General features: G+C 40.9%; 1 protein-coding gene across 2 annotated transcripts in view; it reads right to left on the reverse strand.

Annotated features, from left to right (window-relative positions):
• VTA1 (vesicle trafficking 1) overlaps window positions 1-15,064 on the reverse strand; it is a 673,843-nt gene that overhangs the window by 456,523 nt on the left and 202,256 nt on the right. For both annotated transcript variants that reach the window (XM_069606814.1, XM_069606813.1), the window contains exon 2: window positions 9,380-9,474. In XM_069606814.1, coding sequence (XP_069462915.1) covers window positions 9,380-9,474 — 95 coding nt within the window. The remainder of the gene's footprint in view (window positions 1-9,379; window positions 9,475-15,064) is intronic.

Below are 15,064 nucleotides of genomic sequence, written 5' to 3' on the forward strand. Positions count from 1 at the left end.
AATTCCTTTTTTGTTGCTAAGTCCTGAACTGAAGTTCGGTTTGTATGGGATAGGAAAAGCACCTGCTCAGCTTACCATTGCTTAGTTCCTTAAAAGCTATACTTGAAAACCTCTAAGGATCTCTTATTTTATCTCTTCTGTTTCAATAGCTGAAGAATAATAGAGGGCAACTACAGGCTGATGCAAGCACCCGTAAATCTTTGCATTCTAATCTTTGCATTCTAATCAGCCCTACAACGTAAAAGCCACTTTTACTACCTAAAAAAAGGCAACTACTCCCAAAAAATAAAAAAGGGAGTAAAATACTCTCAACAAAAAATAGGAAATAAAAAGACACATAAGACCCCAAACCCTGATTTACAGTGGTTCCAGCAGAGCAGTGCCACAAGAAGATGCTCTACTACAGATGCTGCCTGATCGGAAGAGGAACATTAAGGTAAAAAGAACATTTTAATGCACATGATTTACTAGAAGCAAGGAAGTATGGATCACAAAAAGGAATAGCTTTTTACATTTTGACTCCCTAAAAAATTTTACTCCAACTTAAAAAAATAGGGAGTAAAACATTCCTACTTCACACACCTTATCTGCAACTCTTTCTTTCCATTTCAGTTGGTTTAATGATCATGGGCTTGGGGCTTGTGGAGGTTTGTCATTCTGGCCATGTTTCTGTGGCTAAGCATCATAACAAGCCCTCCGTCCCCATTACTGAAAATCCACCCAGCACTCACTGTGATAATACAGCTTAATTTATCTTAAAGGTTTCAACACTTTACTACTTTCACTAGTGAAAGTTTGAAATTGAGCTTTATAGTCTAGTTCTACATCTATGGATGATGGATAATTTGTCCCTCACTCTTGCTCTATTTCTTTGGCTAGGGCTCCAAAATGTTGACTATTTTAGTCTATATGTTTTATAGGTTCAGTAGGTTTGGCAGTCCGGGTCCCTTTTTTCCATGACTGAGATTTCTAAAAAACAGCCATTACATGGCTCCTAATTCTGTTATTGAAAGCACTGCAAAGTCTGTAACTTGCATTTTCACGAATGATGGCCATTATAACTGGAAATGCAAACACATTTCGAGTGACCAGGCTGATTCAACTTAGCGGGCAGAGGGATCATTATTGCTACCACACTAGCCAATTCTCTATAATAATAATAAGTATTTTTGTTTGGGCGATGGGTGGTAGTTTCTCACGAGCTTGAAGTGGCAAAATCGTATCTTTTCTGGGTCGTTCATGCATCTGATGACTGCAGACTAAATCTAAGTGTTCATGCATGCAGACTCTCTCACATCTACATTGTAGTTGTAACTACTTTAGCCTGTCTGAAGGAAGTGCATCTCTTGGCTGTGCCCATTTCAAGTTTAGGATTGGGATCACTGCAGGTTTTGTAGTGTGGGGCTGAGTAGGTGGCGGAGTACATACATGCCAGTCCTCACATTTTAGGTCGGAGACTCATGATTTATCAGTGAAAAATATTGCTATTTTTCACGTTCTCTAGCCTAAAATAATTATTTCCCCAATGCATTCCTGCACTGGTTGTCTCCAGATTTCTCTAACAAAATCTCCCTCACAGGTGCGTCGGAAGTTTGACATGTATGGCAGTAGTAATTTTGTCACAAGTCAGCTGGCACTATAACCTTTAGGTTTCCAGCCAGAAACTACCAACGACTTGGCAACCATGCTCTCGCAGGCCAAGAATAATCTGTGACTAACCGATCGGAATCATGGATGAAAAAAGCTTAAAACCTACATGTTCCCAGCATTAGCCCCTAGCACGGGTCTCTGGTCATCGTAACCAAGTACTTTTGTACATCTGAACACCTTGGTGAAAGTCCGGCCTGAAAGTAATTTATTTGGTTACATGGGATAATGTGGCGACAGATAATCTGTCCAATGAATTTCTAGCATTTTCATGACGTTTAAAGAAAAACAAATCTCAGATTATTTATCAGTGTTAGCTGGTTTGTTATTTTTTCAACACTTAAATCATGGCATGTTAAGGTCGAAAATGTCATTGGAAAAAAAAAAGATACATTTTCCAAATAAACCATTACGACACACAAGATAATAACATGAATGCATTACTTCACCAAAAGGTTTGGTCTCACATTTTCTGTTGGTCTGTATAGCGACTTTCAGCACCCGACCCCTCATATATCATACACATGACAACAGAGCGAGTGCTGTGTTCCCCAGATATTAAACCGAGCCCTGAGAACAAGCACTTTCCATACAGTAGAATGATTATGTGAAAACGCAGTTACGGCAGGAAAAAGATGTTCAGATCACATCCTAGCCTCAAGCAACCAGCAGTCAACAATCCGGCTATTGTGCCCTCTGCCACCGAAGAAGGGGATCCAGTGTAATTTACTTGTTAATTGCAGAGTACTGCCCGTGCTGGGAAGTCTTCTGCATCTATGACCAAACTATGGGTAGGGGGTTGGGAAAAGCATGAAGCATAAGAATTGGTAAACAAATGTCTTTCTGAAGTAAGGCCCACGTGGGAAATGTGCCCATTACGGATGTAGGCCTTTCATGTATGTGTTGGACACATTTCTTATTCTGAGTAACCTTATTAATATTTTGAACGCCAATTTGTGAGGAACAAAAACGCTTAAAAGAAGAAGCTCTTCGACTCCTGAATATTCCTGGCGTGCATGTCCTCAATGGCCTCTCACCTCTGCACTGCAAAATAAACCAGAGCCCAAAGTGCACGAGATCCACAAAATGTTCCCTTTCACTGTCAACGTTTGCATTCTCATAGTCCAAATGTTGCACGTTGCTAGTATGGAGAAGATGGCGGCAACAAGAAAATACCAAGGCCTGCCACTGTGTCGATCTTCTTTATACTTGTAACCAATTTTTATTGTTATTTTCAAGAGTTACGTTAACCGGCTTCAGAATCTACAAGTTGTTATTTTGTGTACCATTTAAATGACAGAGTCTATTCAAATTTCAAGTTATTTACCTTCTGGTTCAGTGTGGCATAATGTAATTGTCAAGTAAAGACTTGGTAGGAGACAAAGCGAGTAGTCCGACAAATAAAACTAAAAATAAGATTTGTTTAGCAACACGATTAGAATATGTGAGTGTTGATAATTTCTTGAATTTGAAAAGTAAAGTATTGTGATTTGTGTTTTTCACCAACGAAATCATGTGATTTATTTATGTAAAAAGAGGTTTGTGTGCTACAAAGAAGATGGCCTATGATTTAAATAGATATAAATATATTTCCTGTACAACGGCCTGGTTCTTGGCTCATTGGTGGCATGGGGGTTGGGAGGGGTCAAGGGGCATGGGATGAATCTGAAAAAGGGCTGAACAATGAAATGACATTAAATAGTTTGTTGTGCGACACCTTGATTGGGGCGGGCTGAAACTCCCTGTGTTGAGGGTGGTGTCTCAATAAACTGTTACAAATTGGGGGCTCGATCCGGGATTTGGCTGGCTATTTTTGACTCATGCCAAGTTTATTGACAGACTATTCATTTTGATGTAAAATTAAGGTAGAGGGAAAGTCTTCTTTGCTTTGTTAAAGTCCCACAAGGACTTGACCCCCGAGTTCCCGGGACGTCTATAGGTGAAAAATGAAGATCGAGTAAGAATTGATTTGGCATTGTGAGTGGGAACAGGGTGATTTTTGCCCCTGCACAAAGGAAATTCTACACAAATTGCAAAAGGCCATTTTCAAAAATGAGTGCAATTGAATTAGATGATGCCAGGTGGCAATTCCTTACTAAGCTGTTAATTTGTGGTGAGTGGACAGAGGAGGGTGAAGGGAGCTGGCAAGCTAAAATGATGCAAGATGTTATATCAGAAGACATTGACATTTGGTGTCAAAGTGGGATATGGCACAAAGTATTAGAGGAATTTTTAAAGGACCTGAAATGCTCTAGAAGAACTGAGGCAAATGGCTCAACTCGCAGCTTTTCTATACTTCCACTTGCAGTTAGTGGAAGAGCGAGTGCAGAAGAGTGGGGCTTGTGCACAGAGTCAGACAGATTCTAAATGAGGCACAGAAAGAACTTAAACAGTTAGAAGATCAAGCACAGCAGAGCAATAGCTTTGAGATAAAACAAGAAAGCCTGATGGAACAACTGAAAAATGTATTAAAAAGCCAGCAGCAAGAGAGTACATAACATGAAACACAGTTTTCTGCACTGCAAGATGCACATAAAGAGTGAATGGAAAGTTTCAGCACACTGCAACATTATGTCAATGATCAGACATTTTGTAATAGATGGCTGTTAGATGGCATTTTGGCCTTCAATTACAAATAAAGGAGTTACAAAATGAAAAGTGTCAGTTAATTATAAATGGGGTTGATTTCCAAAATGACTGATCAGATTTATCAGCAGGTACATACTTTAAAACAAAAGAAAACGCAACTGCTGAAGGAAAAATACCTCTTGAACCATGAGGTGCATCAGTTGAAAATGGATGCAGAAAAGAATCAGTCAGGTGCTCAGTAACTGACTGGAAATAGGCCAGAAAATGTAGAACTCATGGAGCGTGTGAGGAAAGCGGAAGCTGACTAATTACAGTGTTGCAACGGGAAAGAGAAAGAGATTGGTCTTTTGAAAGCAAACCGCTTTGAATATGCGTGCATAATGCAGGCTGCAAAACACGAAAATGAGTAAATTCGGAATGAAATCAGTGAATTGAAAGATCGATTAATGGCCCCGAGTAAAGTGCTCAAGGCCAGTAAGACCCTGCGGTCAGAGTTGAAAAGCCAGCTCTCTGAACACCATCAGGAAATAAGGACACAGAGAGGCAGGTGTGAGTTTGATAAATGAAATTGAAAATTACAAACAGGCATTGAGGCACCCTGACCAATCAGGGTATGTGAAAGGGCCCTCTGACCCAGGGTGATGCTGTACCCATCAAGAACCTCATGCCAGTTAACCACAACTTCCTATGGGCAGACTCGGACTGCCATCATGCTTTACACCTACAAAATCAAAGGAAAAATGAGGCACCTAGACTCACCCAGGCCCAGCCAAACTGATCCAGAAGGCCAGTCCTTATCTGAGAGTGATGAGTACTCACCTCTACCCCCACAAAAGGGGAAGGTGGCTGGACCAGTGTGTCCTGGAAAGTGAAGAATAATCCAGTGAGTACTTCCGACCATGAAAACTCCCTGGATGAGAAAATGAGTGAGTTGGACTTTAAAAAAAAATTAGATTCCAGAGAGTCCACCTTGCTCGCTTTGCTGGAGAAGAACATTCAAAGCATCAGCCGAGGAGGGGCATATTAAAAACCTCCTTACATTCAGGGGAAGGGGTGAATTTGCCCAGACTGTCTAGAAGGGGGAGACTACACAGTTGACTCAGTCTCAGAGATAGGAAGCTCCTAGAAGACAGGGAATGGAGTAGCTATAGCAGCTCTGAGTCAGGAGGTGAATGGACTCAGGTGGATAGAAAAAGGGAGACAGGGAAACAAAGAAAGGGTTTTGTCAAATACCCAATTAGACAGATCAAGGATATAAAGATCTTCAGGACCCCCATACCATAAAAACACTTAAGTATTCAGTGTGGGAACATCTAGAATTGTATGAATAAATGATATCCTCATTTGGAATAAACAGTTATGTAAATTGTATGGAGGTTGTGAAACGGACACTCTCTCCTGAGTACTCCATTTTCTTTTCGGGACTGGAGGACCAGAAACATTATAAATGGTGAATTTTGAAAAATAAATCCAAACATAGGATCCCACAAGAGGCCTGTAACAGTTTGTGCAGGAGTTAAAGTGGGCATTTGCTCAGACTTCCAGGCGGATGAACACAAATAGTAGGGAGTTCATAATTACATAGTTCCATGAGCTCCCCAAATACATAATGACTCAGTTGATGCGCGATTCTTATGAGCACAGGACCCTGGATTGGGCGATTTAACAGGCCACCAGGGTCTATGAGGCCCAGAAGCCCCCTGAGAGTAGAAAACCCGCAAAATCCCCAAACCATCTAAGAGCCCTGCTGCTGCAAAGGTGGCAGAGGTAAAAATGACCCCTCCCTTGGACCTGGAGACGTGAGGGGCCTAAAAATACTCCTTTGCCAACAAGAAGAATGAAAGGAAGAGGAGACCCTCGGATCCAGCCCAACAGAAGGGTAGCTAGGCAGGATTTCAGACCAATGACCCCTCTGACCCTGCCACCTTTGTAAGCCATAGGTACAAGTGTACCAAACCATGGGTATGTATACACGCTCCCGGCCCAGGGGGGTAACCAATCAGCTAAGTACTGCCCCGGGAAACTCCCCCCCAAACTTCCTTCAGAAGAATCACTCATCTCCCAATTTGATCTTTTCCCCCAGATATCCCCCGAAACAGTACTTCCAAAATAATCCTCTTCTCTATCCCCGGTTCCAGGCCAAGAGATCCCTGAACCCGGGAGAAGGGAGATTCAGGATGAAAAATTATGGGGAAATTTCCAGTACCCGAGCTACTCTGGGAGAAGGGGCAGTTACCTTTTCCGGAGCAGCAGAGGTGTGACACGAGACCTCCCTACAACCTAGAAAAGGTCTCGCAGCTAGAGCGATGGGTCCAGCAACTGACCGACTACCTGGGGCGCATGCTGAGAGCTCAGTCCAACCCTGAACCTAACCCTTCTTCCCAGATTTCCCAAAACCCAGGGCTGATGCGCAAGTATTGAGAAACTGATCCAACCAGGTATTAAGGGTGGGAGGGGAAATTGGTACAGCAAATGTTTACGGATACTTTAAAAAGAATAGAGAGGAAGCATTGGATGCACATCCTCTCATTAAACAGTCAGGTTCCTGTGGAAGCAAAATTAATAAAAAAATTTGTTCACAGTCCTCCCAATAATATGAGTTGTATTGTAGAAGTCATGCTGGAGGCTGGTGCAATTTAATCATAAGGTAAAAAATATACATTTACAAATGCGGATACTTCCCTGTAAAAACATAATTTTTTTTAAAAAGTTGGGATACACATGTTAATATAAGGGCCAACATGGCCAAAGAACCCATCTTATTAATCAAATCTGAATCCCAGGGTACTAGCCCATTTCATTGCAGACCACTTTAAAGGCCCATTTGTTAGAGGTTTTTTTTCACGTCACTGCAAATGTAGATGTGGGGTTTGCATTAGATATTTATGAAGGTCGGTGGGAAGCGGCAGGATTTGCGGCGGGGGCTCACCCCTCGCATTTTTCTGCTGTGAAATGTGGTAAAAGAAAAAACTCAAATGAATGGGCCTCGAGAAAATTGCTGCGAGAAAACATCATAGAGACAATCCCAAATGTGTCATGGTTACGTCCCCCCCTACTGGAACTCATGAGATTAGGGAGTGCACATTCATGTTATGAATGTGTTTCTCTACAAATATTTGACTTTCTCTCATCTGTCTTCATCCACATACTCCTTTCACTCCTCTCCAAAATGTTGCTGAGAGATTGTTCTGCTGTTTAAGTGAAACAACAGCAGAAATCGCACATCAAAAAAGGAGAAAACAGTTGCACTTCATCAGCTGCTTTATCATGAATGTTCTTCACTTATTCCAAAGGGCACGCCTTCATCACATCACAATTATTGACCATGATGGAGGATTTAAAATAAGGATGCTGAAAATTAAGGTATTGCATCAAAATATTTATGTTGCCAGGGAAAGAAATACAATTAAAGAGGACCTTGTTTTGATTTGCTGTGCCTGTGACATGACAGTGCCTTTAGTGTAAGCACTCAGATTAACTTTATGTACTTATAGACTTATAACTACTGTTTTAATAACGGCATGTTATGTGCAGTAATCGACTGATATCCAAATGCAGCAAATGCAATGCCAGGGAGAAATAGCCTGACTTTTGCCCTGCCTGCACTTCTCTTTCTGCACGTTCTCTCCTCTTGAGCACCCCCTAATCTGTCCATTCATCTTCTTCATTACTTTTAACTTGTGATCTGTGCTATATTTGGGATTGCTTGACTTTTGTTTTTTAATTGATTCTATGAAGATTTATTTTATGGTAATTTACTTTGCATGGTCATCTGAAGAGGACGATACCTTTATTTTTGTGTTAATCTCACATGCCAATAATTAAAGAAATGTTCAAAATAAAATGTACCAGCAACGCTCAACGCAGGAATCTCCAGTGGCACCAGCTATTACAAGACATCGTATCAAGGGGCCCTTGGGCAACCTTTCCCCTCCTCAGGATAGGACTGTTTTGGCCATAGTATGGGATAGTTGTATAGAGCGTGCACTGGGAGGGGCGGGGGGAAAGATGTCCTAGGATGGTATATGGTAAAGGGACTTTTGAGCAATATGTGAATAGAGAAGCCATTTTGTCTGTAGACCCATGTTAGGAAAGTATTTCTCCCAGACATTTCATAGGAAATGAGCTGCAGGCCTTGGTGCATGACAAGCAGTATGCATTTCTTGAGCATTCAGCAGAAACAGTGTGCTGAAATGTTGCACGGCTGAAGCTTTCTAGGAGAACGCAGCCACAGCGAAGACAGTGTAAAAGATAATTTGGAGGCCAATGACCTGGGTGCACAAGGAGAACTTGCAAAGAAATACAAATTAAATACAGTTAATTAAACTCCGGCCTTTGTGTGGTATAGTTTTTTTAGACTACACTTGGCAGCAAGGTGTGAAAAGGGAGATTGGGGTCCGAGCGCTGGGTTAGGGCTAAGGGGCACAGGATGAGGAGCAAATCAGCGGGGAGAGGTTTCGGTGTCCCTAGGGTGCAGCATTATATAGGGTCCTCGCTGGTGTCCACTGGGCACACCAGTCCGACTCAGTAGGAATGTCTCGCCCCTTGACATCCCAAGCCATTTTGTATATCAAAAATTGACAACCAGTGGCAAACTAGTGTTTTTGACTGATCAGCACAATCACCTAATTGAGGGGCAGTGTGGAAAGGTTTGAGACGTCACAAGGGGTGTTAATGTAAGTGTGGCCAAAAGGTGTATTATCCAATTAGGATCATTCAACATATATTTGTATATAGGCGACTGACACAGTCTCACTCACCAATCATCTCCTATGAACTGCAAATATAACTACAATGTTGTAAGGTAATTTGGCAAATTATGTATATAATATTCAGCCGCAGTGAACAGCGTTGACAGCTCACTTCATTCAGTTGCGTTCCACAGGGCTGTCTGAAACTTGCTTCCAGCTGTTTGGGTCCAATAAATTTGTGTTACTTCTTGCTTGTTGGACGCTCTATTGTTGGGATTACTTTTTACTTTTATTCCCTGGAGTTATTTTTGGTGGAGGTCCCCTGGTACAGTAGCATGCTTGCAGAGGGGCTGAATAAGGACGTGGGGTGTGGGACAAATAAAAAGTCTTAGTGGGGGAAACGTGAGATGCCAGACAAAACAACAGAGCTTCATTAAGTATTTCTTACTCACAGATTCCAACTGGTCCATAAGTTTTGACAAAAACTTTCGGCACTCTGGGGATTTGCTGTCAATCTTCATTCCAGTTTGCATGGCATACAGACGACCTTTAAAAGGAGAAATACAAAAAATCTAGTGTTTTAATCAGAAGAAAATATAAGCATTCATCAAAATCAAGCTTGCAAGAATAATTTAAGGTCTCCTAAATAAAGCACTAGATTTACAATCTTCAAAATCTAAATTCAATTCAGACCTGCATAAATATGAATTCACAAATAAAATTAAGAAATATTTTTCAAAGAAAAACACCAGCTCCATTATTTTTTTTTATTTTCATGATTTTTATTGTTCAAGATACAAATGATACATGTGTTAGCACGTTACAGACTTTGAGTGGACCTGGTAACCATAAAGGATGAACAGAGTTAACAGTTTTAACAATGAAGGATATAAACTTTATCCAAGAAATACATAAGTTGAATTTGTTTGTTGTATTAAGTTGAACAAGAATGGAGTAGAAATTGGAGATAGTGCTAATTAAACCTGGATTAATATAATACATATCTGTAAAGAGTAACTGATATGGAGATATGAGTAGAGGAATGGGGAGACAAAACAGGGAGACAGACAGCAGACATACCGAAACAGATGGGAGCAAGGTGAAGGGGGGGGGAAGATGGGTATAACAGATTATTTCATGAAACTGATTTTTCCATTGCTGTAATAATGAAAAACAGGCATTTGTATATAAATATAGTCATCCTGTTAGTAAAGTGAGCATAAGAATATATATTCAGGAATCATGAGCAGTTGCATTGAAACAGTTAAGATAACATGTGAAATAGTACCATTTAGTGTTGTATTTAGGAATTGTATTTATATTATTAGCCAGGCACATTTCCAATTTATGAGTTTGACATAAAGCGTTCCACCATGCTCTGGAAGAGAGCGATCGAAAGTCTTTCCAGTTTGCTCTAATACATTTTAAGGCTATGCAGATGAATAGATCGTATAATCTAGCAGAGTCAGGTGGAATATATGTTGTAATGGCCACGCTTCCCAAAAATATACTTACAGGAGAAAACGGAACATCTACAGAGAAGATACGCTGAATGCATTTCCAAATATCATACCAAAATGTGACAATAAATGAACATTCAAAGAACATATGCATATAAGTAGCGGGAGATAGGCCACATGACCAACATTTAGCATCATAATTCGGGTTGGCCTTAGCTAATTTAGCTGGAGTAATGAATTCTCTGTGAATAAAGAAGTAGTAGTGTTGTGTAATGTTAGCTGGGACCGATAATTGTTTAATTTTAGAAAACAGGCGGAGCCATATGTGATCTTCAAACTTCTATCCTAAATCAAGTTCCCATTTCAGACAAATTGGGCAAATATTAAAAGTTGAGGTTAGCATATTATATATTTTTGAGGCTCTGACCTCATCAGTCATGGTTAGCTGTAGTAGTCTGAGAGCGTCTGGAGAAAGAATCTCATAGGAAAAGTGATCTAGTGCATCAAGACAGGAGTTCATTAATTTATTGTAAAACTGAAAGTCAGTCTTGGGTATGGTAAATATGGTAGAGAGTTGCTGGAAGGAGAGAATAGATGGACCATCTATAATGTGTTGGATGAATCTGATCCCTTTTCCAATCCATGCATTGCGATTAAGGATCTTTTTATTAATAACTATATTCTTATTATGCCATAGTAAAGGGGAAAGGTATTTGTTGGGATTTTTGGTATGGGGGGGAGAGAAAGGATTGTAGAGCTGGAACGGATGCTTTAATAGGTTCCGAGATGTTCTTAGAAGTATACTTAAATATATATATGTAATCAATAATATTGTGTGGATGAACTATGTGTTTCTCTATTGTGCACCTCCATTAATTTTTATTTCTGGCCAACATGATTAGATTGGCCATTACGTTTCTGGACAAATGCCAATTTCCCCATCTTCCCAGGTGCATAAGTGCCAACACAGCAGGTCTTCTGCGGTTTTAGGGCTACATTACTACTAGAGTGCATGTCATGTATGTTTGGAATATCTATTGACGCACAATGGACCCATTGCCGCAATATGATACAGTGCATCTTGGTAAGCCACCTCCCAGGTATTTAATTCTTACAAACACCCATATTGTAAATATGCCAAAAACTAAACACAACTTAACCCACTCTGCCCATAGTAAGGCACTAAAGTAACTGAACTACACATGCTCAATGTTTACCTATTCCCAACATGTCGCATTTTCTACAGTAATGTACTGCAATATAGGAAAATTCATTTAATGTAAACAAGTATGACCTAAAATGTCCTACAATTAAAATGAAACATAAGATATATAATAAGGGTTCTGTTACAGGCAAGTACTAAAAGGAAGCAGCTATGGAGGCATGGTTCAAACCGCTCTGCCAGTGGGATTTTTTTTTCCATAAGGCCAGGCCCCATATCTTGAGTGATCAGTGGTCAGTGTTGTGGCTTGTGGGGATTTCTTTTTCTCATGCCTTTGTAACACTTACTGGGAGTTCCCCTTTTTATATAGAATCAGATTAATCTATTAATCTACTGCAAAGGGCACAGAACTGCATTGTGGTTAAGCCTCTTGCCTCTTTTAATCATGTTGAATTTCACCTTTCAGAACGGAGATAGCAGTCTACCCGGGATGCAAAGGCCAAGTGGCTCTGACCCTTCAGGTGCTAAGCCTTACTTACTGTTCTCAAAGCTGTTCTCAATGTAACAGACTCCAGACATCAAGAGCGCCTTGCGATGCCTATCCTCGTGCACTATGTGTAGAGAACCTCATGAGCTATAATCCTATATCACTCCTTAGTTTTCAGGTACTCCATAATTATTCAAATACTAGGGCCAGAAATCACCACAATACTGAAAGAGCATTTAGCCCCCACTATCCAATCCGATCAGTCATCTCGAGGCTCTGCAGGCATCCCAGTACCTTACCTCAACGGACCACTGACTGCTTTTATCTCCATATACCTCCTGAAACATCCAGCTAAACCACATTGCTATGGCCTAACAATAATCCGAAAAACAGGGCTCAATCCAACTACCTTGCCTGCATTCATCCATAACGCCATTCAACCAACCAAAAAATGGGACCCGCAAGAAACAATACCCGTTACTCCATTCATCACTAGACACTCTGTACCATCCGCCACAACCACGCAGCAGGAACTAAGATGTGCCAGACCATAGAAAGAACCTGCTAAACTTGAATTTGAAAGCCTCATGATGGAGCCCTGAGAAACTAATAAAAGCAACCTTGAGCAACCCAATGGCACTGGCCCGAACAGCTGAACCAACCCAGAAATGGCAGGCACAAGATGCATCACGTTAACAGGAGTGAGTGCGGTAGGGCAGCGGTAAAAAATGCATGTTGCAAACTACTAGCCAGCCATAAAGTCCCTGGCCACCTCCATTCTAAACCTACAAACAGCAGACCATTCTTACTCACCAAGGGTCAATTATCACTAGCCAATGGCTAGTGGCGAGGGCAAATGTTGTGCCCTGCTGTACGGTATTCTATAGGCTTTTGGGGCTGCATTATATGGCAGGTGACAAAATGTGCTTTTGCCACTAACCATTTGGGAATGATAGTTCAATCTTGGGAGATTAAGAAATGGTATGCTGTACGAATGTGGTGAACTGGCATTCACTATGATGACTATAAGAAATGAAATGGATTGTATGGTCAGAACCCTATTGCCTTTCACTTCAAATAATTGTACTTTTAGACTTCTGCGCAAGATCTCGGTCTCTTGTTCAGATGATGATGAAACAACTGTATTGCAGCTGAAACCTCTGCTCTACTCAATTCACAGGTCCAAGTCGCAAACTGAGTGAGGAATATACCATGCTTGCCAAACTCTGTATAAAACTGCAACGTAACTCAGTCTTCATTGTGCTTGGGTTTGTCTGTATGGGTGTGGTGCTGTCCAGGTCATTTTAATTTTACCTTTGGGGGGGATGTAACATTAAGGGAAAAAGAAGGAATTGTATTTGTGCAGTGTTATCGTGCAGTACAATAATGGTGGGTTTTTGGGTAGCTATAGGGTCTCAGCTGTAGTGTAATGCTGCTTAGGATTCCCAACTTCAGAAAGTCCAGGATAGGAAGGAATCATTCTCTTATTAGGGCGCCAGTCAGTGGAAGAAGCTACCAGAGCATCTTCACCTTTAAAGAAACCTTTTGACTTTTAGACAATCTAAAAACATGGTTGTTCAATATGTAAGTTGCTTACCGACAGTCTCTTATGCATTCAACCTTCCGAACAGCACTATTATTTCCTTCAAAATAACATGTATGCTTTACAAACCAAAATATAAATGCATGAACAAGGAGAAGTGAGTGTTCAACAGAAAACACTCAACTGAGAGAGGTGAGGACATAGACATGGCTACATTGTGCAACATTCATCACAGTTGAATGTTTCAACGGAATGGCATTTTGGAAAAGAGGACACTAGTCCTGTAAACCCCAACCAGAGGACCCATTCAAAGTCCACGGGAAACTGAAGCCACATTTAATAGAATTTGATGGACAAGGACCATTCCTCAGAAGGGGAATCTATTAAAAGCCAGGGCTTTCTTGGATAAGGACTTTGAGTCTCCGGACCTAAATCCCCTCAAAATGGCCGGCGCACAGACGTTTGTGTAGAAACCCATGGCCAAGGCTGAGCATTTGGAGATCATTAAAAAGTTTTGACATTTGCTGCTGAACAATTGGTCTGAGAAAAAGGTCCTTCCAGTAGTTACTGAAAGGAATCGGGCTTCATCCCAGTCCTTATAACTGCACTGTAACGTTGCCGTCATCTCCATTGGACAGGTGCAGGATAGCTTATGTACTGTAATTTATTTCAACTGTGCTGTGAACATTTCATTTTCACCACATGTTTTGCCAAATATTAAAATAAAATAATAGGTTGTGTCTTCAATCATTATTGAAGCACACACATAGATTTTAGTGGTCTTTAAATATCCCCTTCACACTTCCCTTCCCGCATTATAACTTGCAACTTACAATTACAATCATGCCAATATGTCACATTCTATTTTGGGGAAACAAATATTGTAGGGAATTACAAATAACTGCAGGATAACAAGTGCCAGAGGGCACAAAATACAGTGTTAATGTCACCTCAGCTCCTTAACCCCTGCCCCCAACCTGGCTATCATGGCAGTGGATGGTCTTTACACCTTCCACATCAATATATACTGTAGTTTGTACTTGCTGAAAAGCAAAGCTGGGTGTCCTACTGACTTGCAATATCCAGATCCCAGGAACTTTTGGGGATCAAAATAGTGGTTAAGTGTGTCAGCCAAAAGAGTGATTTATCCAAATGTCGCTCTCTGCACTGTGACATATTCGGTGACTAACTCAAAAAGAAATTGCACAAGTTACTGAACAGTTGGCAGCCACATACCCCCCCCCCCCCCAACAAGTCCCTCCACTGCACCAAATGCATTAGTTAATGTAACAAAAGCCAAGGAATTAAAATAGGTTCTCCCAGTGACATGGAGTCCTCTGTGATGGGAGAAGGACACATGGGCAGTGACTAGTCACACACAACCCTCAAGTCCTTTCACATGGTAGGCTTTTCCCCAATAACAAAATAATAAATAAAATATAATTAAATATTTTGGGGCAACAACATGTAGTCCTGCAGTTTCTT

The sequence above is a fragment of the Ambystoma mexicanum genome, chromosome 4p (assembly GCF_040938575.1).
Source record: "Ambystoma mexicanum isolate Mex_15411 chromosome 4p, UKY_AmexF1_1, whole genome shotgun sequence".
In the NCBI taxonomy this organism is placed as follows: Eukaryota; Metazoa; Chordata; class Amphibia; order Caudata; family Ambystomatidae; genus Ambystoma; species Ambystoma mexicanum.